Source organism: Hypanus sabinus, unplaced genomic scaffold (genome assembly GCF_030144855.1).
Source record: "Hypanus sabinus isolate sHypSab1 unplaced genomic scaffold, sHypSab1.hap1 scaffold_368, whole genome shotgun sequence".
Taxonomy (NCBI): Eukaryota; Metazoa; Chordata; class Chondrichthyes; order Myliobatiformes; family Dasyatidae; genus Hypanus; species Hypanus sabinus.
Window position 1 is genome coordinate 279,130 of NW_026781264.1, and position 25,399 is coordinate 304,528.

Below are 25,399 nucleotides of genomic sequence, written 5' to 3' on the forward strand. Positions count from 1 at the left end.
CAATAAACACTTTCATCAATACTGACATTGACTTTTTTTTATAAAAATATCTTGGTCCCATTTCAATTAGTAAAATTTAGAAAGATAAACAATAAGAAAGCTTTAGAAAAGACTATTTACACTCAAACCCACTTAGATTAACACTACCTTGGACAGATGGAGGAAGGGAAATAACACACATGAAATAAAAAAATATCACAGAACAGTCAGATAAAACTTCAAGGTATATATGTTTTCATCAAAAATGAACTGGATTCAGCACTCCATGTGTGTATATGCAATTGTGATAAGAAATACAGACCGGAAATCTTAAATGAGAGGCCAACTCAGAAAAATTAATCATCACTATGGAAGGAAACATTAATCAGTTGAACGAGTATGATCCTCCATGGGAGACATCCCAACAATCTGAGCAGATGAAATGATGACAAAATTATACATTAATCAATACATTATTTCAGATAGGACAATCCATAACAACGATCCAGATATAATTTTACAAGATAAACAAGCAGGAACAACTCCCTTAATAGATAAAGCATTTCCGAACACACACAGTTCCTCAAACAGTGGAGCACTTCAACACAGGTATTGTTCGTGTTATCAGTCAGACAAACAAAAGATTTTCTCTGTCAATCAGCTTCAAAATGTTTCAACTCTGACATTGCCACACCCCACTTCTGATTTCCTTCTCCTCGACTTCTTCACTCTGCAGAAAACTCAAGGGAAACCTCTTCACCACAGAGTGGTGTCTGTTTGGAATCCGTCACCACTGGAATATGGATCCAGTGGTGGATCTCACCACCCAGGGAGAGCGAGAGATGAACAACAGGAGAAGATTTAAAAGAACTGTTGTGGAACTGGATCACTGGCAGGGTCCAGCTGGCTTGAGTTGACTCTCTACTGTACACTAGGTGTGTTATAAATTCAGTAAGTACCAGAGACAGAGTTTAAAATATAATTGATTTATTTGTCTCAGATCCAGAATATTAAACTCCAGTCCCATTAAAGGTGAATGTGCAGCAGAAGAAACTCCTCCCATGCCCAGTGACCAGGGTGCAGAACTGGGTGTGGTGAGCCGCAGCAATAATTGCAGAGTTCAGCACCGACAGTCAGTCTCGAAGTTGCATTCAGCAATGGTGATGGACAAATATCCAGCATGCAGCTCATTGAAACTTTCTCCCCAGTGTGAACCCAGTAGTGTATCACAAGTCTTACATGCTGTAAGGTTTCACTGCTAATGTAAGGACCTCTCAGTAAAGTTTCCCAGCTGAGGTAATGGTTTCTCAGTAGCAGCAATGTTTAGGCTACGACTATGGGGCTATCCAATGACAGAAATGTTCTTTCTTGTGAGTCTGGAAGAGAGATTTTCATGGTCTTTTGCCAGGGAGAGATGAGAAAATGCAAATGGAGAGAATGGGTCCTTTTTCTTTTTCTTAAATTTGCTTTCTTTACTAACCCACTGGTCAAAGTATGAATTACAAAGCTCAATTGTTTAATCACATGTTGTTTACTGTTATTTCAGGGTTCTGATTTGTAGCAGGGGACACATCACACAGCATCCATCCAAATGATATTTCTTAAGTTTAGCCAGGCTGGGGTCTATCACCCGTTATATTAAGCTACTAGCCAAATCAAGAGTTACATAAGGTTAGTTCACTAAGTGAATCGATTCCCATATTCACAGCAGGTGAAGGGAATATCCCCAGTGTCAACAGTGATATACATTGGTTGATTTAGCTGAGAGAATTTTTTCCCAAAGTCTGAGCATGAAATTGGCCTCTACCCAGTGTGAACTCGCTGGTGTCTCTGTAGTTGATATGTCCGAGTGAATCCCTTCCCACAGTCTGAGCAGGTGAACGGCCTCTCCCCAGTGTGAACTCTATGATGTACCTTCAGTTGAGATGACGAAGTGAATCCCTTCCCACAGTCTGAGCAGGTGAATGGCCTCTCCCCAGTGTGAACTCTCTGATGTACCTTCAGATGAGATGACATAGTGAATCCCTTCCCACAGTCTGTGCAGGAGAAAGGCCTCTCCCCGGTGTGAAATCGCTGATGTATCTTCAGTTGAGATGATGAAATGAAACCCTTCCCACAGACTGAGCAGGTGAACAGCCCTTTCCCTGTATGGGCTGACTGGTGTGACAGCAGGTGAGATGACCAATTGAATCCCTTCCCACAGTCTGAGCAGGTGAACCGCCACTTGCCAGTGTGAACTGACTGGTGTCTCTGCAGGAAAGATGATTCAGTGAATCCCTTTCCACAGACTGAGCAAGTGAATGGCCACTCCCCAGTATGAACTAACTGGTGTCTCAGTAGGTGAGGTGACAAAGTGAATCCCTTCCCACAGACTGAACAGGTGAACGGCCTCTCCCCAGTATGAACTCGCTGATGTACCTTCAGTTGAGATGAGCAAGTGAATCCCTTCCCACAGTCTGAGCAGGAGAACGGCCGCTCCCCAGTGTGAACTCGCTGATGTAACTTCAGTAGAGATGACTGAGTGAATCCCTTCCCACAGTCCGAGCAGGTGAATGGCCTCTCTCCAGTGTGAACTCGCTGATGTACCTTCAGTTTATATGACCGAGTGAACCCCCTCCCACAGTCCGAGCAGGTGAACAGCCGCTCCCCACTATGAACTCGCTGGTGAGCCATTAGGGTGGATGATTGAGTAAATCCTTTCCCACACTCTGAGCAAGTGAACGCCCTTTCCCCAGTGTGAACTGACTGGTGTACCAGTAGGTAGGATGACTGAGTGAATCCCTTCCCACAATCTGAGCAGGTGAATGGCCTCTCTCCAGTGTGAACTCTCTGATGTATCTTCAGTTTAGATGGCGAAATGAATCCCTTCCCACAGTCTGAGCAGATGAACGGCCTCTCCCCAGTGTGAACTCGCTGGTGAGCCATTACGTCAGATGACCGAGTGAATCCCTTCCCAGAGTCTGAGCAGGTGAACGGCCACTCCCTGGTGTGAACTCGCTGGTGAGCCATTAGGTCAGATGACCGAGTGAATCCTTTCCCACAAGTTCAGCAGATGACCAGCCTCTGCCCAGTGTGAACTTGCTGAAGTACCTTCAGTTGAAATGACCGAGTGAATCCATTCCCACTGTCTGAGCAGGTGAACGGCCATGTAAAACGATGGGTGTGCCAGTCAGTTAGATGACAGAGTGAATCCCTCCATACAGTCTGAGCAGGAAGGACAATCGAGTGAATCCCTCCCCACAGTCTGAGCAGGAAGGATGATCGAGTGAATCCCTTGCTGCACTTCTTAAATATCTGGACAAAGACAGCAAAACTGGTGTGTTGTGTTTGAGATTCCCGTAGACAAATTCCTTGACATTTTTAACCTGTAAAAAAGATTTACAAAATCCATCAATGGGGTAGGACAACATTTCAGATGAGATCACTTGAGTTGTCAAGGTGTGATCTGACATCACACTGTTACAGTAAAGTTCATCCCAAGTTGGAGAGAGAAATCATCTTCTAACTGGGCAGATTGCTGGTATCTGAAATGACCATCAAACTCTCAGATGCTCCTCCTGTCTCTATAAGAATGGGGCATTTCTGCCATCTTCAATCTGTGACCTGGCTCAGTTTGACTCTCGCCATTGGTATTACTCCCTGTTCCAACTGAGCTGCATGGGTTGCTGGCCCCACAGTAACTGAAGCACTCTCACACAAATATTCGGCAGTGCATTTCACGCACCCACCACTCTCTGTGTAAAATCTTACTCCAAAATCCCCTCGGTATCTACATCCATGCAGCTTAAAATGATGCCCCCTCATGTTAGCCATTTCTTCCCTGGGAAATTTCAACTATAGAACCATGGAACATTACAGCACAGAAACAGGTCTTTTTGCAGAACCATTTTTCTACCTAGTCCCACTGACCTGCACCTGGGCCATATCTCTCCAAACCCATCTCATCCATATACCTGTCCAAGTTTTTCTTAAATGTCAAAAGTGAGTCCGCATTCACTACTTCATCTGGCAGCTCATTCCACACTCCCACCATTCTCTGAGTGAAGAAGCACCCCCTAATGTTCCCTTTAAACTTTTCCCCCTTCACCCTTAACCCATGACTGTTTTTTTTCTCCCCTGGCCTCAGTGGAAAAAGCCTGCTTGCATTCACTCTATCTATACCCATCATAATTTTATACACCTCTATCAAATCACCCCTCGTTCTCCTACATTCCAGGGAACAAAGTCCTAACCCATTCAACCTTTCTCTGTAACTCACTTTCTCAAGTCCCAGCAACATCCTTGTAAACCTTCTCTGCACTCTTTCAACCTTATTAATATCCTTCCTGTAATTAGGTGACCAAAACTGCACAGAATACTCCAAATTCAGTCTTACCAATGTCTAATACCCCTTCACCATTACATTCCAACTGTTATACTCTATACTTAGATTTATAAAGGCCGATGTAACAAACATCTGGCTATCCACACAATCAACATCCCTCATCATTTCATAAACCTAAAAAAGGCTCTAAACATAAACAAGGAAATTAGACATTGCTTTGAGGATTTGTTATAAGTCTACAAAATTATGAGGGTATAGATCGGGTAAATGCAAGCAGCTTTTTTCACTGAGGTTGGGTAGGATGACAACCAGAGGTCATGGGTAAGTGGGGATGGTGAAAGTTTAACAGGAACATTTGGGAAAGCTCTTTACTGAAATGGTCGTGAGAGTGTGGAAAGAGATGCCAGCACAAGTGGTGAATATGAACTCGATTTCTCAATTAAGGGAAGTTTGATAGGTACCTGTATGGTAGGGGTATGGAGGGCGATGTTCCCAGTGCAGGTCGTTGCATTAGACAGCTTAAATTTTTTTTGGCATTGACCAGATGGGCCAAATAGCTTGTTTCTGTACTGAACTTCTCCATGTTTCTGTAACAGAGGAGCTGGCCAAACGTGTTTGGGAGGGAAAAGTTAGGAGTGACAACGTAGCAGCAATGGCTGGAGTTTCTGGGAGCAATTTGGGAGCTGAGTGACAGATATATCCCAAAGAAATGGAAGCATTGGAAAGGCAGGAGGACACAACTATGGCTGAAATGAGAAGCCAAAACCAACATAAAAGACAAAGACAGGACAAACAAAAGAACAAAAAAACTATTGGGAAGCTTCTAGGAACCAACAGAAGACGACTAAACAAAAAGTCAGATAAGCTCAGGGCTTGGAATGATGATTAATGAGTCAGTCATTAATGAGTCTTGGTAGCGCCCAGCAGTCTGAGACACTTAGAGGAACAAAATATCCGAGGTCTCAATATCTCTTGAAACCCAAGTTTCACTGTACCAGTTACCTTACCACTTTTATTCTGGCAGGCACATACAAACTCTACTCCCTCACTTCTGAAGAACTCACACTTACAAGTACTCCTTTGCTAGAAAAACCGCCAGTCCCAATCCACACTTATTAGATCTTTCTGATACCATCAAAATTGTCTTTTCTCCAATTTAGAAACTCAAACCATGGTCCAGCCCTCTCTTTTTCCATATTTACTTGGAACCTTATATCATTACGATCGCTAGATACAAAGTGTTCCCATACACAAACTTCTGTCACTAATGCAAGATCATTTCCTAACAGCTTACCGCACACCTCTATGTCGGGAATACGACGTCCTGATTAAGAGCACATTTGACAAACTCTACTCCATTTAGTCCTTTTACAGTATGGGAATTCCACTCAATATATAAAAAGTTAAAATCGCTTACTATATCAATCTTTGTTTCTAAGCATAGTCTGCGATCTCTACAAAGTTTTTTTTTTCTAAATCTCTCAGAGTGTTGGGAGCAACCAAGTCCCAATAATGGCTACAATATCAAATTCCCTGTCATGAGCTCATCGGGCTTTCCTACAATGCTTCTTGCATTCTGATATACACAGCTCAGCACGTTCATCATACCATGCTTAACCTTTTGTCTGCTGACTCTATCTGAGGTCTGAACAACATCTTTCTGGTGTCAAGAAAGCAACCTCTCCCTCAATGTCACAAAAACAAGGGAACTGGTTGTGGACTACAGAAGGAATGGAGACAGGCTAACCCCTTTTAACATCAATGGATGTGGGGTTGAGAGAGTGAACAGCTTTAAGTTCCTCAGCATAAACATCACCAAGGATCTCATGTGGTCTGTACATACCGGCTGTGTGGTACGTGGCCGTGTGCCTCTTTCACCTCAGACGGTTGAAGAAGTTTGGGATGGGGCCCCAAATCCTAAGAACTTTCTACAGGGGCACAATTGAGAGCATTCTGACTGGCTGCATCACTGCCTGATATGGGAACTGTACTTCCCTCAATCGTAGGGCTCTGCAGAGAGTGGTGCGGACAGCCCGGCATATCTGTAGTTGTGTGCTTCCCATTGTTCAGGACATTTACACAGACAGGTGCGTAAAAAGTCCCAAAGGATCATTGTGGACCCATGTCACTCCAACAACAAACTGTTCCAGCTGCGACCTTCCAGGAAATGGTACAGCAGCATAAAAGCTGGACCAACAGGCTCCTGGACGGCTTCTTCCACCAGGGCAACAGACTGATTAATTTATGCTGATACAATTGTGTTTCTGTTATAATGACTGTCCTAAGTATAAACTATTTATTGTAAATTACAGATTGCACATTTAGATGAAGAAGTAATATGAAGATTTCTACTCATGTATATGAATGGTATAAGTCAATTCATTTCACCCGCTTCACCATCTGTTCTGGCATTCTGACTCCAATTCCCCCCTGCAAATTTAGTTTCACCAAACACCCTCCACTCCACACACTAGCAATAGCAAGCCTTACCACTAGGATATTAGATCTCTGCTAGTTTTAATTTCCGAACATTTGACTTTCCTCTGCCAGGTAACCCGTCCCCCCCCAACAGTTTGTAAAGTGGTCCACCTGTTGTTGTATGAGATGACCCCAAGAGTACTCTGTGATGGATATTTAACCTCATTCCCCTTCCTTACTCTCACCCAGTTTAATGTGTCCTGCACCTTGGGTGTAACTCACCTCTCTTGATGTTATAACTATCTCCCCCTCCAACTCCTAGATGATCCAGAATTCATCCATTTCCAGCTTCAGCTCCTTAAAATGCAGGGTTACAGGCTGCAGCTGTATGCACATCTTGTATGTGAGGGTATCAGGGGCACTGGAGGTCTCCCCGCCTTCCCACCAATGTCCTGTCTAATTTGTAATGACCGGTGTGCTGAAACACCTTGCGCTGTGCAATTTTTACCCACTGACAACAAGACATGCACACTGAATTTTAAATAGGGAGGTACTTCTTTTAACAGCTAGCAACTCACTGTCGATAAGAACTTTGATCTCCTCTGGGTTTGATCAAGTTCATCTGCACTCTCACACAAACTATGTAACAGGCCTGTTGTGGGTTATGAAGGATTTTCTCACTTGAACTTTTGCAAACCGTCCATATGTGATTTGCTTGCTAAATGATACTTTCAAAGGTCAGATTTCCAAATATCACTCCCCACTTGCAAATTCTCCAGCAAATTTTGCATCGCCACAATACTGTAATACCAGTTTCTGTATTGTACATAAATATTTCCTCTGAAATCTCCCCCAAGTGACAGATGGTGTTGAACTCAGTGAATGCAATGCCAATGAATATGAAGGGAAGGGCAGTAGTCTGTCTCACTGGAGTCTGGCACATTTGTGATGTGAAAGCTACTTGTAGCCCAGGGCAAAGGTGTTTGATGTCATTATGCACCCAGGGATAACGGGACAAAACATGTTCTCACCGGTAGAAAAGTCCAGAGCAAGAGGAGGTAGAGGAAGCAACAGACACAAAATGCTGGTGGAGCTCAGCAGGCCAGGCAGCATCTATGGAAAAGAGTACTCAAGCTGAGTTCCTCCGGCATTTTGTGTGTGTTGCTTGGATTTCCAGCACCTGCAGATTTTCTCTTGTTTGTGATCGGAGATAGAACAAAGGTGATTTTCTCAACTGGTGATGTAAAAGATTTTGTTCCCTTTCTCCGAGTTCCTAATCCTTGCGTTTAGATAGCTGGAGCTCAGCTGTGTCTGAGAGATCCATCGGTTCCCATTCACTCATCAGCCGGAAGCTCCCCGGGGTCCGTGTACGGATCGCGGGGCTGAGAGAGAGGGAAGAGAGCAGGACTGTCCCAGGATTGCGGACTATGATGTCCAGAGTTCACAGCAAATGTCCCTCAGTCGGTGTTTAAGATAGCAGCCCAGAAAATCATTCTTACCTTTACCGATCCTCCGGATGTCCTTTGTCTACGGCGCGCATGCGTGCTATTCGGTGACGTCATCGACCTTGATGCCTGCGTATTTGATCGTTGCTTCAGAAGCAGCGAAATTTTAAACCCAGGGCTTTATGAGTAATCGCGGTGCCATTAAACATTCCTGCTAGCACCCGTTTCATGTCCACACCTCAGGGTTTTTTTTTCTGTGTCGAAAACTCAGCAGCTGTTTTAACGTAGAAAGTGGCTCCCAAAAACAATATCAACAGGCATTCTATTTACCTAATGCCTCTCGTATAACCCTCTTACAGAGGCAGATATAAAACACAAGAGATTCTGCAGTTGCTAGAAACACACACACACACAGACACACGCACACACTCACACACACACAGACACACACGCACACACACTCACACACACACACACACACACACAGACACACGCACACACACACTCACACACACACACACACAGACACACGCACACACACACACACACACACACAAACAGACACACACGCACACACACACACTCACACACACACACACACAGACACACACACAATGCTGGCGGAACTGTGCAGTTCAGGTAGCAACTAAGCAGAGGAGTACACAGTCTAGGCATGCTGAAGGGGCTCGGCGTAAACGTTGTCTATTTATTCCTCTCCACATTTGCTGCCTGATCTGTTGATTTCCTCCAGTATTTTGCAGAAATTAACCACCTTTTTTTCCAATCAAGCAGATTCCAAATGTGTCTGATCTTTCATTTGTAGCCACATCCTGCAGGTTCGGTTTCTCTTCTTCCTCCTCCTTGTAAACCAGGCCCCATCTCTTTCTGGAGCCCCAAATCTCTGACTGGCAACTTGGTTTCTGACTCTGCTCCATTCACTCGCTAGTCTGCTGTCAGACTTCAGATGTTCATTGTAACAACCCAGCAGTTCGAAGCGAAGACCTTTGAAATTAGTGAGAATGACCTAAAACATTGAAAAGAGCGGGGAAGAAGGAGTTTAACCAACTTCGTCCGGGGCCCTGAACAACGTCTCAACCACAGTGAGCTCATCCTCTTGTTCAGCCCGGAGAAAATCATGCAGGAAATTCATGCAGGTGTATAAGATGATGAGAGGCATTGATCGTGTGGATAGCCAGAGGCTTTCCCCAGGGCAGAAACGGCTAACACGAGGGGGAATAGGTTTAAACTGCTTGGAAGTAAGTACAGAGGAGATGTCAGAGCTAAGATTTTTAAACAACAGTGGTGTGTGTTTATGGAATGCAGTGCCAGCGATATGGTAGAGTCGGATAAAATAGGATCTTTTAAGAGACTCAGATAGGTACATGGATCTTAGGAAAATAGGTGGCTATGTGGTAGGGTAATTCTAAGCAGTTGGGACTAAGATAAAGGCCAAACTGTCTGCAATGTGCTGTAGATTTCTCTGATTCTATGAAATTCAATGGCAATCTCCTATCCCTTGGAGTGGTGACTAGTTGCAACCTGTCATCTCAGGGAACGCGAGAGGAGAAAGGCAGGGATGTATTTTCATATACTGATATGGAACAGAATCATGGGAAGGGACCAGATGGTCCCTCCTGGCATTTGAAGTGGTAAAATCAGAGTCAGCAATGGTATTGAACATCGGGAGTAGGTGATAAGGCTTTTTCGTTGGAGATCGATAAACTGCCGGTAGTGTGTGTCTGGATGAGTGGGTCGTTTACAGACTGGAAGGAGGTAGTGTTTGGAGTACCCCAGAGAGCAGTCCCTGACCACAGTTGTTCACAGTTTAATGTCCTGGCGGAGGCAGCGAGATGTGAGATGTCCCAGTCTGCTGGTGAGGCAGAAAGAGTGGAGTTGGGGGAGGGGAGGCTATTCACATGCAATTTCGTAGCTTTGCAATCAGTACATAGTGCACTGTGGGGCTGCAGTGGGGGGTTCCAATCTGCTAATTAGATTTGCTGACGGCACTACTTTGATCGGCCGAATCCCAAACAATAACGAGGCAGCCGACAGAGAAGAAGTCATCACCCCGACACAGTGGTGTCAAGAAAACAACCTCTCCCTCATTGTGACAAAAACAAAGGAGCTGGTTGTGGATTACAGGAGGAATGGAGACAGGGACCGAATTCAACATTTCCAAGACTGTTATTGACACAAATCATTTTAATATTGATCATGGCCCAATGTGTTTTATATGTTGTTAATGTCATAAAGCATATTTATAGATTGTTACTGACAGAGAATCGTATAATTTGTGTTCCGTGTGTTATCTGAATGTACTTGTCTGTGATGCTGCCACAAGTCAGTGTTTCTTTGTACCTGTACCTTCCCGTACTTGTGCACTTGGCAATAAATTCAACAGGACCTGAGAAATCTCAGTGAGATTTGATTAGTGATGATCATCTTGGCAGCTCGGTAGGTCGAATGTATGAGACAGTACACTGTTAAATGCAAAACCCTGAACAGTGTCGATGATCAGCGGGATCTTATACACCAAGTTCATCGCTCCCTGAAAGAGACTGCACAGATTGATCGGGTGGTTAAGAAGGGAAATGACATGGTTGTCTTTATTAGTTGAAGCACTGAGTTCAAAAGTCGGGAAGTTGTGTTGCAGCTGTTCCGAGCCTGCGGTCGTACTGTGACTGTTTCTTTAAGAGCGCCGGCGTGAGGAGGCGGGGCTATGACGTCAGTCACAGGCTGACAGCGCTGACTGTGGACTGAACATAAGAGAGAGAGAGAGCGATCTGCAGACAGGCAGTCGGCCAGTCTAAAGAGAGAGAGAGACTGGAAAAGCTGATCGCTTCAGTTAGTTGCAGCTGAGGTTTGGACCTCTCCTATGCCCGCAAGAGTGGGTTGATCATCGGTACACGGAAACACAACGAATGTGTGTGACTGTCACTTCGTATAATCCATAGGAGTAGATTTTGGAATATCTTGTGTTAACCCTTGCCTGGGTATGTTGTGTGGTAACCCCTGGAAGACGGTATTCCTGTGACAGGTCACTTTTGCAGATAACTCGTATGTGGACGGATTCAAAGGATAAGAATTTCGACGGCGGTTATTTTGAAGTAACCTTTTCTCTATATTTCACCCTGGATTATAAATATCTCTATCCCATCATTTATTCCGTGAATTACTGAACTTTCCTACTTTACCATCTCAAGACTCTGAGCTTTGTTCCCTCAGGCTCGATAATCTGTGAGTCATATTTACACATATATACACATAACACTGTAAACTTTCCTTTATTTCGTTAAGTTACTGTATTATATAAGTCAGTACTACTAAAGATAATGGTTTTAACATCAAAACCAGACTCCAGCGTGAACTCTATTGCTGCTGGTTCGTTTCTAAAACGTTGCAGTTCGTAACACAGTTTTATAAAACTAGTTAGCTCACATCTGGAGTGTTTCATACAGTTCTGGTCGCCCCCATTCTCGGATGTCGGGGCTTTGGAGAGGGCGCAGAAGAGGTTTACCAGGACACTGCCTGGATTAGAGGGCATGAGCTATAACGAGAGGCTGGACAAACTTGTGTTGTTTTCTCCAGAGCGGCGCAGGCTGGGGTGAGACTGGATGGGCGTTTATAAGATTACGAGAGGAATAGATCGTGTGGACAGACGATATATTTTTCCTGGGGGTTGAAATGTCTAATACATTTAAGGTGAGTGGAGATGTGAGCGGCGTTTGCGTCCTTCCACAGAGTAGTGGGTAAACGGACATCTGTCTGGGGGTGAGAGACCAAAGCGGCCATGTGATCCCGTTTCCTGTTCACGTTTCTCTGCAGATCTGCAGCATCTGCGGGTCACTGCTCTACCTATACGTGTAGCTTCATCTTTCCCCGTTCATACAAGGCAGTGAGATCCGGATCTGTCACGTCCTCTCGTTGTGGTGGACAATATGGGTTTTTTTTCGGCAATATTTTCAGCATGTTTCATTCCACTGTTTTCACCTGCTGAAGTGCTGCCGATGTTTCTGGGTGTCTGACCCATTTATGTGAGAATTTAGCTTTTTATAATTATCTGAGCTTCTCATCATTGTGTAAAGTTCAGTTAAGCTTCACTCCACTACTTCCAAAGCAACAACCCAGTCAGTCAAACAGTCGGCACAATCAAAATAGTTTATTACATCTTTTTTTCATTTTGTATGATTTATATAATTTAACTATGTGATATTTCTATTCTTGTATTAAATCACAATTGTTAAAATATGTGGTTAAAAGTTAGGTTCTACTGCTGAACGAATTTCATGACATATGCCGGTGCTATTAAACTTGATTCCGATATTGACATGGGAGACCCACCACCGGTCACCTGATCCAATTAAAATGGGGAATTTGTTTATTATCATCACGTACTGAACTACAGTGATGTACCATCCACACAGATCGATACATTACAACAGTACATTGAGCTGATAGATGACAGAACATTAACTGTAACAAAGCATTATGGCTGCAGAGAAAGTGCAGTGCAGATAGACATATGGTGCAGCGTCACGTCGACTTACATTGTGAGGTTGAGTCAATTTTATCATTCATTTGGCTTATAACTGCAGTCAGGAAGCCATCCTTCAACATGGTGTTACGCGCTTCAAGGCTTTTGTATCTCTCCGCCAGTGGGAGAGGGATTGCAGCTAGAATGTCCAGATTATGAGGTTCTTTGAGTACATGGCCTGATTTTCCAGGCAGGGGAAGTGTAGGAAGAGTCCAAGGAGTGGGGGCTTGTTTCTCTGATGTCCTCTGCTCTCCAAAGTTCTCTGCAGTTCCTTGCAGTCATGGGCAGAGCAGTAGCCATACGAAGGCGTGAAGTATAGAGAAGAAGCTCAGAGACCTCGGCCTTCACCCTGCCTTGTGTAGCTGGAAACTGGACTTCCTGTCAGATCGCCGGCAGGTGGAAAGAGTGGGCTCCATCTCCTCTGTCTCTCTGACCCTCAGTACACATAACCCACAGGGTTGTCTCTTTGGCCCTCTCCTTTACTCTCTGTGCATCCATGACTTGTGTTGCCACCCACAGCTCCAATCTGCTAATTAAATTTGATGTCAACACTACATTGATTAGCCTAATCTCAAATAACAACTTTCAATAGATCATATGCCTCCTGACACGGCTCGGTCCAAACCAACTGTTCACCCTTCTTCAGGAGATTATTCAGAGGAAGAGCGATAGCAGCAAAGTTCTGACAGAACTTACGGTAATATCCATCCATTCCCAGAAACCTAAGAGCCTTCTTAGCAGTCAGAATAGGAACTTGAGAAATTGCCTGGACTTTTGCCCGAGCAGGAGCCATCTTGCTTTGACCTACAACATAGCCAAGACAGTCACACTGGCATGGCCAAATTCACTCTTAGCCAAGTTAACTGTAAGGTTGTCCTAGGAAAGCCTGTCAAATAGCTTTTCTACTGCAGAGATATGCTCTTCCCAAGTGTCACTCCGTGTGCCCGAGTTATCAATATAGACATCTGTGTGTTCTAACCCTGGAATTACAAAATCAATCATTCTTTGGGATGTTCCTGGAGCATTTTTCCTTCCAAAAGGCAAAATACTGTATTCATACAACCCAGATGGTGTCACACATGCAGAAATTTCTCTACCTCTGTCCATCAATGGAACACACCAAAACCCTTTCATCAGATCTATCATTGTAAGAAATTAGCTGTTCCAATATTATCGATACAACCATTATTCCTAGGGATAGGATAGGCATCTGTTTTTGTTACTGCATTTACCTTCCTATAATCAGTGCAAACTCTAACACTACCATCAGGTTTTGGCGCAATAACACAGGGTGAGCTCCAATCTTATGCTGAAGGACTAATAATATCATTTTCTAGCATATATTCAATTCCTTGCTCAGCCACTTTACACTTTTCTACATTCATGCGATATGGGTGTTGTGTATTAGGTTTGGCTTGACCAATATCTACATCATGTACTACGACCGTGGTTTGCTTGGGAACATCCGGAAATATATCTTTAAACTTCAGAAATAATTCTTTCAGCTGTTGTTGTTGCTTTGGCTGCAGATGTGCCAAACTTGTTAACAATGTTATCTGGAACAACTGCGTTCACTAGCCTAACTGGGACCACGTTTGGCTTGTGAAAATTCTCAGACGAGTCAATTGCTTCATTCTCAGGGCTGCCAGATTCATATGTTTTAACAACAACACTCAAAGATTGTGCCTGCTTGTCAAAATAAGGCTTTATCATATTCATGGGTACCACCTGTGTTCGTTTACGTCGATCATGTGTTTTAATAACATAATTCAGATAATTAATTTGAGAGACTATTTCATGCGGTCTATTGAGTTTCGCCTGAGGTGGATTCGTCAACATTGGAAATAGGCAAGCACCTTATCTCCCACCTGGCAAGCCTGCTTATCAGACCAACAATTCATTTTGTTTTGAGAAATCTTTACGTTTGTCTTGCTAGACTACAGGCTTGCTGTAGTTTATTTTTGAACTTCATGACAAAGTCAAACAAGTTAAAATGTACATCCCTATCAATGCACTGTTCCTTTAACAAGGTAAAAGGTCCCTTCACTCTGTGATCAAATACAAGTTCAAATGGACTAAAGCCCAGTGATTCTTGTACCGACTCTCTGACTGCGAACAAAAGCAAATATATTCCTGCATCCCAGTCTTTTCCATTTTCAACACAGTATGTCTTAATAATTGTTTTGAGGGTAGAATGGAATTTTTCTAAAACCCCTTGTGATTCCGGATGGTACACAGACGATGTAATTTGTTTAGCACCCAGTTCATAAGCTACCTGCTGGAATAATCCAGATATACAATCATTTCCTTGATCAGACTGGATTTCTTTAGGCAAACCAAATAAATATAAAAAAAAACTTGGTAATTGCCTTCACCACAATTTTATCTAGGAAAATATTTCTGAGAAAAATTGCCTCTGGGAATCTGGATGTAGTACACATAATAGTTAGCAGATACTGATGGCCAGCTTTACTCTTTGGCAATGGCCCAACACAATCCACTATCACTTTGGAAAAGGGTTCACCAAATGCAGGTATAGGCCGCTGTGGGTCCATTGGGGCGACCTGATAGGGTTTACTCATAACTTGACAAGTGTGACAGGTTCTGCAAAAGGTCACTACATCTTTCCTCAAATTAGGCCAGTAAAATGCTTTCATAATCCTGTTTACAGTTTTATTCACTCTAGGATCTCAACCTAAGGGCATACCATGGGCCAACGTTAAAGTTTCAGTCCTATAAACTTTAGGAACACCAACTTGGTGAACAATTACCCATTCCTGACACGCTGGTATAGCAAATAGCCTCCACTTCCTCATTGACACTCCATCCCTGATATAATACCCTACTGGCACTTCCTTAATCTCATCATCAGAGAGAGCTGTTTCGTTTAAAGCTTCAATCTCAGGGTTTCGGTTCTATTCTGCTATAAATTCCTTCCTAGACAGAGATAAATCTTTCTCATCAGACTTACTACCTGAATCATGTTGAAACAATGAAGGTAGAAAAGTCCCTGACAAGTCTTCATAACCTGAATCCCGACTTTGGCTATCATTGGTATCAGAATCATGCTGCACAGAACCGTCTGCGTCGGCAGACTTTTTAGCCATACTTCGAGTTATTGCGCAGGAAGGATAAATGTTAAAATCCATCTGTGGGTCGTCAGTGGTTGGCTTAGTTGTCAACAGCACTGCAGGAACAACTTTACCATCTGCCAGGTCATTCCCTAACAGCAAAGTAACATCTTCCACCGGTAAACTGGTGCATAATCCGATCTCAACAGGTCCCGAAACCTTCAATAATGCAATCCCATCTGACATAAAATGATTGATCACCACCTTAACTCGGTCAGACCTCTCAGACCTTATTGGAGCCACAACAGAATGTTCAGGACCCAGTGCGTTTACTGGTGCTTCAACATACTGATCAGAGGCATTTGGGACTGCCTCCTTTTCCTTGTTCTTCTTCAGGACGGAACAATTAGCCATCATATGACCAGCTTTCTTACAATAGCAACAAGTGAGATCAGAGTATTTCTACTTCAACTGCTTCCCTTCCTCCTTTCTCTTGTCGGTAGTCCCAGCTTTAATTTCTGCTTTACCCTGGTTATCCTTGCTACTCTTCTGGAAACTCTTATTTGGGATAAACTTAACCTTGTCAGTTAAAGCAAACTCAGCTGCTAATCAAGCAGACTCCTGCAAAGTGGAAGCATCTTTTTCATCTAAATACGTCTTTATGTCAACGGGGACACACATTCTGAATTCTTCAATTAAAACCAACTCTCAAGCTGTTAAATATCATCATTTATATTTTTATATGTGAACTAGCAGTCAAAATACACAAACTTCTCATAAGCTAATTCCATATAATTATGGTTCACAGATTTCCTCAAATTTCTAAACCTTTGTCTATCTGATTCTGGAACCAACTCATGAGCTTTGAGCACAGCCTGCTCCACAATGTCATAATTAGCTGCATTTTCAATTGAATGTGCTTGTTGAGCCTGACCCTTAATTATACTTTGTAACAAGAGTCCAGCTTCCTTTCGGCCGCTTTTGACTTAGAGCCACTTTTTCAAAAGGCTGTAAATATTTACAAACATCAATCTGATCAAATGGAGGGACCAATTTAACTTCCTGGCTGGAAATGAACGGTACAACCAACTCCTTTGAGCAAGCACCTTCTTTCTCAAGCCTTAACTTCTCTATCGCAAACTGCCTGTCTTCTTTCCCTCTGTTTGTCTGCTTCCTCAGTTTCAAGAGTCTTTTTTCCTGCCTCTTCCCTTTGTTTGTCTGCCTCTCTAGTATCAAACCCCCCTCTGCCTCTCCTTTACTTCAGCCTCTAATCTAAGTACATCAATCCTCAATTGTTCCAGACATAACAGGATCTCCTCTTTACTCACAGGAAACCTCTGTAACACCTCCTGATCAAACACCTTCATAGATATATAGTGCTCAACTATTTTCCTCTGAATTTCTGGCTTTCTCATAGCCCTCCTATGGTGGCTGCAATTCCCAGCTGCACCATCAGCTGGGCATATTAAAGTGTCCTGGAGCCGACCATCCTCCTGATAATCTGGGAAACGAATGAGCAGTTGCGTTACACCAGCCTAAGTAGATGGGGCTGGATAATTGAATTGTGCCATTCTACTATAGCCAGCGGGATGTTATCTGGAGCTACTTCATTTATGCCATATGTTTAAGGAGTAGAATGTTTTATCTTCCCTGCAATGTACTATGGACTGGCCAGCATCAAATGTAAACCCAAAGTCAGGAGCAGAGTGGTGTCTCTTGGTTTGAGGAGTATTTCACTATGTTGTTGTCACCCAGTTCTGTTCGGTTTAGCTGATTCAAGTTTGGACTCTAGAACAGTTCTGTTGAGTTTGTAAACATTTTGGGGAATAAAGCCCCTATTTTTTTTAACCTTTACCTGCTCTCCCAGATTTATGCTTCCCCTTGTCATTCACAGATTCTTAACTCCTTAAGGCTCAGCCTATTAGCAATAGTCATCAATTCATTCTGATTGGTTTTTCCTAATGCCTCAGGGGTTGGCGCTTCCAAAAATATAGCAATATCCACTGCTGCTGATTTCCACACACAAGACAGACAGACATACTTTATTGATCCCGAGGGAAATTGGGTTTTGTTACAGTCGCACCACCAGGAGTAGTGTAGAAATATAGCAATATAAAACAATAAATAATTAGAAATAGTTAAAATATGCCAATTGGAAAAAGTCCAGGAACAGCCTATTGGCTCAGGGTGTCTGTCACTCTGAGGCAGGAATGACTTCCTATGATGATCAGTGTTGCATTACAGGCAGGATTACAATCAAAAGGGATTACCCCAATCAAATCGATAATTAATCAATCAATACACCCCCAAATTTGTTCATATCTGAGATGCTGGCCCCAATTTTTTTTATGAACCTTAATGCTTTAGAAACAAACCAGTAGCAATTGACTGCACCTGGAGTCTGGTTTTGATGTTAGAACCACTATCTTTACTAGTGACTACTTATAATATTGTAACTTAAACAAGATAAACAAAAGTTAAGTGTTATGTGTATAAATATAACTCCCAAACTATTGAGCTTGGGGGAAATAAGGCTTAGAGTCTTGAAATGGTAAAGTAGGAAAGTTCAGTTCATCCACGGAATAGGTGATGAGAGAGGGATACTTGTAATCCAGAGTAAATGTTGACAGAAGACAATTATGTTGAATTCCACAGGTTCCATGGTGGTAAAACGAGAGAACAGTCACTGTAGATTTTATGTGTCATTCAAAGTCGACATACAAATTATCACCGAAAACGACTTGTCACAAGAAGTATCATCTTCTAGTGAATTACCACACCACAGCCAGGCAAGGGTTAACACATAAGTGGTCTTCACAAGATACAACAAATCAGATACACTCCTATGGATCAAATGAGGTGACAACCACACATTTGATGTACGATGGATCGATAATTAACCCACCCTTGTGGGCATAGGAAACTTCTAAACAGTGACCCTTGGTTCTGGTTTTGATTCTTCCATTTTTCCTCCTTCGTCTCTGTCTGACTCTGAGTTTCTGTGTCCTCGGGTAAAACTAAACAAGCTGCAAGTCAGACTGAATTGCCTTCTTAATCTCTCTCTCTCTTAAAATGACAGTCCGCAGCAAAAGAAACCTAGAGATTCATAACAACAGCCACTCACCATTGTGAACTGACTGATGTGCCAGTAGTTGGGATGACTAAGTGAATCCTATACCACAGTCTGAGCAGGTGAATGGCTTCTCCCAGTGTGAACTCGCTGATGTCTCTGCAGCGTGGATGACTGAGTGAATCCCTTCCCACAGACTGAGCAGGTGAACGGCTTCTCTCCAGTGTGAACTCGCTGATGACTCTCTAGGCACTAGACTTATACTCACCAGAATTTAGGAGATTGAGGAGGGATCTTATTGAAACATAAAATTTTAAAGGCATTGGACAGGCTAGATGCAGGAAGATTGTTTCCGATGTTGGGGGAGTCCAGAACGAGGGGTCACAGTTTAAGGATAAAGGGAAAGCCTTTTAGGACCAAGATGAGGAAAAACTTCCTCACACAGAGAGTGGTGAATCTGTGGAATTCTCTGCCACAGGAAACAGTTGAGGCCAGTTCATTGGCTATATTTAAGAGGGAGTTAGATATGGTCCTTGTGGCTAAAAGGGATCAGTGGGTATGGAGAGAAAGCAGGCAGAGGGTTCCGAGTTGGAGGATCAGCCATGACCATACTGAATGGTGGTGCAGGCTCGAAGGGCCAAATGGCCTATCCCTCTACCTATTTTCTATGTTTCTACAGTGAGGCTAAACACAAGTTGGAGAGAGAAATCAACTTCTGACTGGGCAGAGTGCTGGGATCGGGAATGACCATCAATTCCCTAATGGTCTTCCTGTCTGTATAGGAATGGGGCATTTCTGCCATCTCCAATCTGTGACCTGGCTCAGTTTAACTCTCTCCATTGGTATTATTCCCTGTTCCTGCTGAGCAGCACGGGGGCCTGGCCACACAGTAACTGAAACAGTCTCACACAAATAGTCTTTCTTGATGCACAGCTGGGAATTCTTTTATGTATTATTAACTTAAAGTATCACAGATTTAACACCATGTAGAAAATCCCTGCTGAGATGTATGGTTGGTCTGCACAGCTGTTAAAAGGACAGAGTGATTTTTTGCAGAATTCCCAGAATGGGAATACTGAGGATTATTCTGAGACAGGGAGGGAAGAATCCAATAAAACCCCAGAGTTAATTGCTCCACAATGACAACAGCCCACCCGAATGATGCCCAATTCCTGAGCAGGAGGAGGGACAGCCCTCAGTGATTCCTGTGTATGCTCCCTGGAAGCTTCAAGAAATGATAATGATCATGAATCAGTCCCCAGAGAGAAAAGAAAAAAAACAGCACAGTTTGCTCAGTTTCCGCAGTACTATACAAAAGTTTAATGCAACCCCATAAGATTTATTCAGTCTCTGCTGCATGATTCTCTCAGCTGATGAAGGGCAGAAATGGAAGGAAGAATTGAGATACCAAACCTATCAGGAGTTACAGGCAGGAAACCATAATCAGAATGAACAGACAGAGCAGATCATTCAAGCCTTGGAAAGGGCTCTCCAGCAACCGGTAAACATCACTAAAGTACTTGAATGCAAACCTAAGCCTGGGGAATTGAGAACAGAATATTGCGAGTGATTTGTGGCCTACTATGGCACTTTCACAGGAGACCAAACCTTTAATGATGGGAATCCGTCCCCCTAGTTTATGCCCTACTGTTCCAATGGTTACCAACTAAGTTAGCCAACAAGATTAAAACAAATAATATGGATTGGCCTGACAATCACCGAAATCGAATGTGATGAGCTTTGACATATTACTGGGACCTGACTTTCGAACCTCGAAGGGAACTAATATTAAAAGGTGAATACGTTCAGTGGGAAGAAGGACATGAGTGGGCTAAATCTTGGGATCAAAAATGGGATCAAAAACCTACCAAGGGACAGGTGGGGACAACAACCCGTTTAGAAATTGACAAACAAGGATGCTTCCTACTGTGAGTATCAACCCTCAGGAAGAGCCCAATGTAATATTGCAAGTTGCTGGAATTCCAGTTCCATTTATGGTTGATACGGAGGCAACCACAACACCCTCGATCAGGAAATACTATCAAAAGGGATTCCAGCTATCAGACGCTACAATCACTCTGTCTGGGTTCGAAGGCACAGAACGTACATATTCACGTACCCATCCACTGCAGGTGGAATTCCAGGGGAACCAGTGTGAGATTTCATTTACAGTCACCACCAGACGGGGGTGTAATCTTGCAGGGAGAGACTTGCTCTGTCCGCTGGAAATTGAGATTCTATGCACGGGCAAAGGTATCACTTCGGGACTAGCGAACAACTAACAGCTTCTCCAGTTTCTGATCTCTCCAGTGTTGGGCAATTAATCTGGGCTCCACTGCGTTCCCAGTGGCCAAATCTCATGCGATGAGAGGTGTATGGAGGGATATGGGCCGGGTGCAAGTCAATGGGGCTAGGCAGAAAAATGGTTTGGCAAAGCCAAGAAGGGCCAAAAGGCCTGTTTCTGTGCTGTAATTTTCTATGGTTCAATGAACCTGAAGGGTGCTCAACGTAGGAAAGCCCATATTTTGCACTTCTCGAGGGACAGAACTTCCCAGTCACGTTGATTGGAAAAGTTACAGAAAGAGAGTACAATGCATTACTGGCCAAAATTTCGGATTTCCTTTGGTGACAGACAGGGCTGGTGGTTCCCTATACAACCATTAGGGTTTGTCCTGGGTACAATCAAAAGAGACTAGGGTTCCTTGCCTACACCCTGACGAAACAAGCCTCCAGCAGCGAGGGAGCCTGGCAAGACTTGGCCGCGGGCCAACTCCAACACTGGAAGGACTCTAAGGTGAAGACAGGAATTATGGTAATACATTATTTTAATATTCACCGATCCTGAGTCGTTGTACCCCATCTCTGGGCAATTTCAGGCCATTAAGTTGGCCATACCAACTGCCCCCATGTGGATCACCGTGAAGGAAAGACCGACTCTCCCATCCATTTAGCAATATCCCCTCAAGCCGGAGGCAATGTTTTATGAGGATGGAAGCTCTTTTGTGGATCCAGCAGGAAAACGATGCGATAGTGACGGGCAGTGAAGTAATTGAACAGGCCTCTTTTGAAGCAGCTGTCTCCGCCCAGAAGGCTGAGCTGTTTGCTCTGACTCGTGCCTGTATCCCAGCAACAGACTAAAGTGGGAACATTTACACAGACTCCCGTTATGCATTTGGAATTGTACATGACTACAGGGCTCTCTGGGAACATGGGGATTCCTGACTTCCTCTGGCCACCCCCATTAGTAATGCCACCTTTGTAAACAACTTACTCACCGCTCTGCAGCTACCTCAAGTTTTGGCTGTTATTAAATGAGCGGCCCACACGCACATGTCCGACTGAGTCACTAAATACAATGCTTTAGCAGATGAGACAGCGAAAAGTGCGGCACAATCCTCGGTAGTTGTAGTCTCCTCGGGTTCCCATCAAGCAACCCTCCATGACTCAAGCAGAACGCGTTTGCCGGACATGTGGGAGGTACGTACTTTTCAGGGGGACGTCTCTGAGGAGGAGCACAAACTGTGGTCCCAGATGGGGTGCCAGAAAGACCCCGACCTAGGTTTTTGGATCACCCCAGCGGGACAGGTTTGTTTTCCTACACAGTTTTTACTAATATTGGTCGATTATATACATAATTGTACAGCCCTCTGAAAGGAGGGAATGTTTGGAAACCTGTACCCTGCACACCAGGTACGACTCCCTTGACAGGTGGACCTTTCTCGTGTTTACAAGTTGATTTTCTTGAATTGGCTAGAGTACATTGTTTTGGATACTGCTTCAGTTATTATAGATATGCTTAGTGGATGGATTGAAGCTATTCCAACTACCTTTAATACTGCGAAGAATACGTACACAACGCTGGAAGAGCTCAGCAGGTCTGGCAGCATCCGTGGGAAAAAGAGTAGCCAACGTTTCGCGCCGAGACCCTTCGTCAGGAATGGGGGGGAAGAGAGGGCCGAAGCCCAGTAATACAGATAGGGGAAGGGCTAGAGGGAGGTGGAGAACCAATCAGAGGAGAGATAAAGGGGGGAGTGGGAGGGGATAAGCATGAAAGAACTGTAGAGATAAAGGAGCAGAAAGTTGAAAGGGGAGAGAGGCAGAGAGGGACCTGGGATAGGGGAAGGGGGAGGGAATTACCGGAAATTGGAGAATTAACATGGGGGCCCCCAAATGCTGGGGTGAGCCCTCTCAAAGACATAAACATGAACACCACTAACAACCAACAAATTTAATAATGCAATGTCTGTTGTGAAGGTATTATTACGGGAAAAAATTCCCAGGTTCAGTGTGCCAGAGATGCTGAGCTTTGACAATGGCCCACACTTCGTGATGAAAGTAAACAAAGGGGGTCATAACGATCTAGCTATCAAGCAACAATTCCACTGTGTACACCACCCATGGGCCGCTGGCATAGTGGAAAGAGCCAATGGCACTCGGAAGAGTAATCTGGCCAGACTAACAGTGGAGACTGGACTCACTTGGTTGATAGTCCTACCGATACCCAGTTCGACATGAGGGTTACCCCACAAGGGAAAACAGGGTTGTCACCAGCTGAAATCATTTATGGACAGCCCATGAGGACACCCTGGGGACTAAGACCTTGTGTACCATTGTTCCCAGAAGTCTACCAGCAAAATTGGATATTCATACCTGAGGGGAAGGCACGGGGAAATATATATGCCAAAAAACCAAAATTTTCTAAGCATTACATTCACAGGTATGACAGGCTTACAATGAAGAGTACAACTACGCAGAGAGGAATGACTATCCCACCATGGAACCTGGGATTTTTTTTCCTGATGAAGAACTGGGATTAAGGGAATCTTGGACCTCGGTGGAGAGGACCATATCAGGTGTTACCAACCACTCCCACGGCTGAGAAACTGAAGGGGCAATCTCGGTGGATACATCATTAGGCGCCAAACATGTTACTGAAGGAACTGAGCAGAAGGTCTCTCTCGGACTAATGGAAAATGTATTGGTTGTTAGTGGTGTTCATGTTGATGTATTTGAGAGGGCTCACCCCAGCATCCGGGGGCCCCCATGTTAAAACATTTCTGTCTTTCTGTCATACCAATGCCAAACAGGTAGAGCTAGGGGCCTGCTAGGTTTGTGCTGAAATTCCACAGCATGGTAAAACTATGGTTCCAATGTCATTAATCCCGCTCAACCAGAGTGAGGAACTCTCAGCCTGGGCTTTCTCAAATAACATATGGGGAAGAGAGTGAGGACCTGTGGTCCAGTCAGAGATGACTGTCGCTGTCAGTGTTTTGAGGGATGGTATCGCAGGCCCCCACCAAACTGAACTTCCTATACTGGGAAACATGCATCCTGGCCATACTTGCCGGTGCCTAGCAGCAGAGAGGAACAACCGAGACTGATTGATTTTGGATGATTACTTTTCTCTCCTATGGAAAAAATCAGGAATTCATGAGAGATAATCAATTTGGATACAGCACTTGAGGAGCTGGCCACAGTACTGCAGGGGCCCTGACAGTAACACAGGCCCAAGTAACAGAAATATCCACTAAAATGATTGCAATCTGGCAAACAGTCCTACAGGATTGTACAGCTTTAGATTTTATCCCAGCTGAGAAAGGGGGAACCTGTGCTATTATTGACACAGAATGTTGAACCTATATCCCTGATGAATCTACTACCATTACATCCCTCTCCGAGCACACCACAAAGGAGATTGACAGCATCAAGAAAGTAGGGCATGATTTACATGGGTTCACTGAAGGATCGAAATGGTGATCTGCGAAGACCTGTTTGGTAATATGTGGGGTATGATACTGCATTATAGCCTAATAGTAGTACATATCTTTGTTGTAATACCTGTTGTACACTGTCTTTACCCACTGATAAGTCAATGCTGTCATCAGTTGCTTTCTCTATAAAAAGTTACTGCTTTGTTGATATTGTAATGATCAAATGGAGGGAATGATAAAGTCTGTAAAATGGTTAACACTTTGTTAAACAATAGCAGCCTGTTTTTCTGAAAGAAACTGCTGATGATCAACCAATGTGCTGAGCCATGTTTCTTTTTGAGGGTAGCTAGCTGGAGTTTCAAGATGCTTATCTCCATGTGCACTCATGAGAAGAGATAGGACAGCTTCAGTCTGTTCTGTGCCTGGAAGCCTTTATGACTGTTTTGTAATTTGTCTATAGGGACGGCTCATGTAGTAAATATCTTTCGCTCCAGCCTGTCTTGCGTGGGGAGTATCTGGACTATTTTGATAATGACTACTTTGTAGTTTGTCTTTAGGGGCTCCAGCCTGTCATGTAGTAAATAGCCTGTCTTGTGTGGGGGTATCTGGATGGATATATCTGTGGTGTCAGGGGAATTGTTAGTCAGTTAGTAGATTGGGTGGGGACAGTCATTGACTGTTCCTGTTTGAGCGACTAACTGAGTAAGCCCCAGGTACGTGGAATAAAGAGTTTGTACCGTACGGTCTCTGAGTGACTCTCTCCAGCTTCGACTTCCACAGAATGGGAGTGGTTTTAAAGGGCTGGAAACCGGAAGCTCATTACCAGACCTGGAGTGATTGCAACTGG

At 43.8% G+C, this 25,399-nt stretch overlaps 2 protein-coding genes across 6 annotated transcripts in view; both read right to left on the minus strand.

Moving 5' to 3' along the window:
• The window catches only part of LOC132388633 (zinc finger protein 420-like), a 148,934-nt gene that overhangs the window by 118,090 nt on the left and 5,445 nt on the right, over positions 1–25,399 (minus strand). The window contains exon 4 of one of the 5 annotated variants that reach the window (XR_009510291.1): positions 8,809–9,190. The exons of the other annotated variants lie outside the window; for them this stretch is intronic. The gene's annotated coding sequence lies outside the window, so the exon portion shown is untranslated. Of the gene's footprint in view, positions 1–8,808; positions 9,191–25,399 lie in introns of those variants that run through there. 5 annotated transcript variants of the gene reach the window in all.
• On the minus strand, positions 63–8,566 carry LOC132388630 (zinc finger protein 229-like). The gene is made up of 2 exons (XM_059960995.1): positions 8,221–8,566; positions 63–3,344 (listed from the first exon to the last, which is right to left on the minus strand). The coding sequence occupies exon 2, from the start codon at positions 2,986–2,988 to the stop codon at positions 1,783–1,785; it is 1,206 nt and encodes a 401-aa protein (XP_059816978.1). The 5' UTR covers positions 2,989–3,344; positions 8,221–8,566; the 3' UTR covers positions 63–1,782.